We start from the raw sequence: 1,722 nt of genomic DNA, 5'->3' as shown, positions 1-1,722 counted from the left end.
TGTTACCCTTTTATGGTATTGTGGTATTTGTGTGTTAAATTTGATTATTGAAGATATTTATTAAGAAATGCAGCTTATTAGGGCATATTACAATCTGTTAAATCACTGACACCTTGTGTTACCACTGTGCACAATGGCCTTATACATTATTTTCTTCTCTGTCATTGCAGTGGAAGATTATTATGAGATGGCGCAGCATTCGGGACCAGTACCGGAGAGAAAGACGGCAGCGGTCCGGAAGTGGGTCATCTGCTCCAGCAAAAAGAAAGTATATTTATTTTGACCGACTGTCCTTTCTGGATCCCAGTATGGATCTCAGACCGTAAGTACAAACCTCACACCACATTACACATATGTTTGGAATGCTCATAGATGATTTCTAAAATTAATTTTTTCAATTTTCATAGCAGAACACAATCCAACCTCACTGAGAGGGAGACAACAGGGTCCGAATCGGAGCCATTGATTAATCCTGTTGGGGAAGGAGAAGAGGTGGCTGGCCTGTCTACGGCTCCTACCATGTTCATCCCTCCGGATCCATCTTCGGCTGCTCCTCATGTTCAACATCCACCTGGGACAGATGATGCAGCCCCACACACAGATGCCCCAGCTTCAGGGATGCCTGAAGAGCCTGGCCACAGCAGCTGCCTGACTGTTCGGCTAGATGCCTCCCCACAGCCTACTGTGACCTCACGCCATGGCCGCAGAAGGAGAGAGCCAATGGAAACCCGAAGGAATGTGGACACTGGTGTCTTAAATTATTTGGCCAGGGCTGCTCAAGCTGATGGTGAGGAGGCATTTTCTCGAAGCCTGGCCCGGTATCGCCGTACCATACCCTGTGAGGTGAGGCTACGTGTGAGAGGGTGCTTTCAAATCCTTCTTTATGCATGCACCCCCCCAAATAGCCCTTATGATTTGTTTGAGTACATTGAGAAGTGGCAGTTGTCAACATGCAATATCCTGCGTATGCAAACAAATCAACCAGTGCATGCTCAAGAGGGATCTGAAGCACCTCCTCCACGTATGCCTACACCTCAACCCTTTCCCCAACATAACCCACCAATGCCTACAATGTACCAAATGGCACACTTCCAGAAACCTTACCAATATGGCCACTTGTCTAGACCCAGTGTTGGAGGCTGGTCCCAACCTGGGTTTGGACAACATGGCCATATTGGTGGGGGTTATGACTCACGTGAGGTGTACTATCATGATGCCCATAGTATCCACCCTTATGGCCAGTACTCATCTGGGCAATCTGAGCATGGGCAGATTTTGGAGCAGGCCCAACAGAAAAGTCACCAACAGGGTGAAGGACAACTGGCCCAACAAAGGCCACAAGAGCAGCAACCCAAACTGCCGCCATCACCTCCACCAACGTATCGGAATATTTAAAAAAATTTGTTGTTGATAATTTTGTGTGATCTACCAAAATTATTTAATCTGCTGTGATAGCAATGTTGTTTGTTTATTTTTTTTTACATTTTGGCCAAGTTTAAATGGCCACAAAAGCCATATGATGTAAATATGGTGATACAAAAAAAATGTTGGCTTATGATATCATTTATAAACAAACATTAAGCCAATTTTCTTTGTGTTTGACAAATCATTATTACACCATACACAATGCAAACATTTTGAAACATTTCAAATGTAAATTTTACAAAAATTAAAAAAAAAATTACAACATAGAGACAGAATTATCTTGCCAGGGAGTAGCAC

The 1,722-nt window shown here is 43.8% G+C and overlaps 1 protein-coding gene across 1 annotated transcript; it reads left to right on the top strand.

The window, feature by feature from the left end:
* Positions 1 to 230: 230 nt before the first annotated feature.
* LOC143818364 (uncharacterized) lies at positions 231 to 1,479 on the top strand. Its single transcript, XM_077299704.1, has 2 exons — positions 231 to 322; positions 411 to 1,479. Exons 1-2 carry the CDS (start codon positions 309 to 311, stop codon positions 1,393 to 1,395), a joined length of 999 nt encoding a protein of 332 aa, XP_077155819.1. The 5' UTR covers positions 231 to 308; the 3' UTR covers positions 1,396 to 1,479.
* Positions 1,480 to 1,722: the final 243 nt, after the last annotated feature.

This window comes from Ranitomeya variabilis, chromosome 3 (assembly GCF_051348905.1).
Source record: "Ranitomeya variabilis isolate aRanVar5 chromosome 3, aRanVar5.hap1, whole genome shotgun sequence".
Lineage (NCBI taxonomy): Eukaryota > Metazoa > Chordata > Amphibia > Anura > Dendrobatidae > Ranitomeya > Ranitomeya variabilis.
This window is presented reverse-complemented; position numbering and strand designations above follow the sequence as displayed.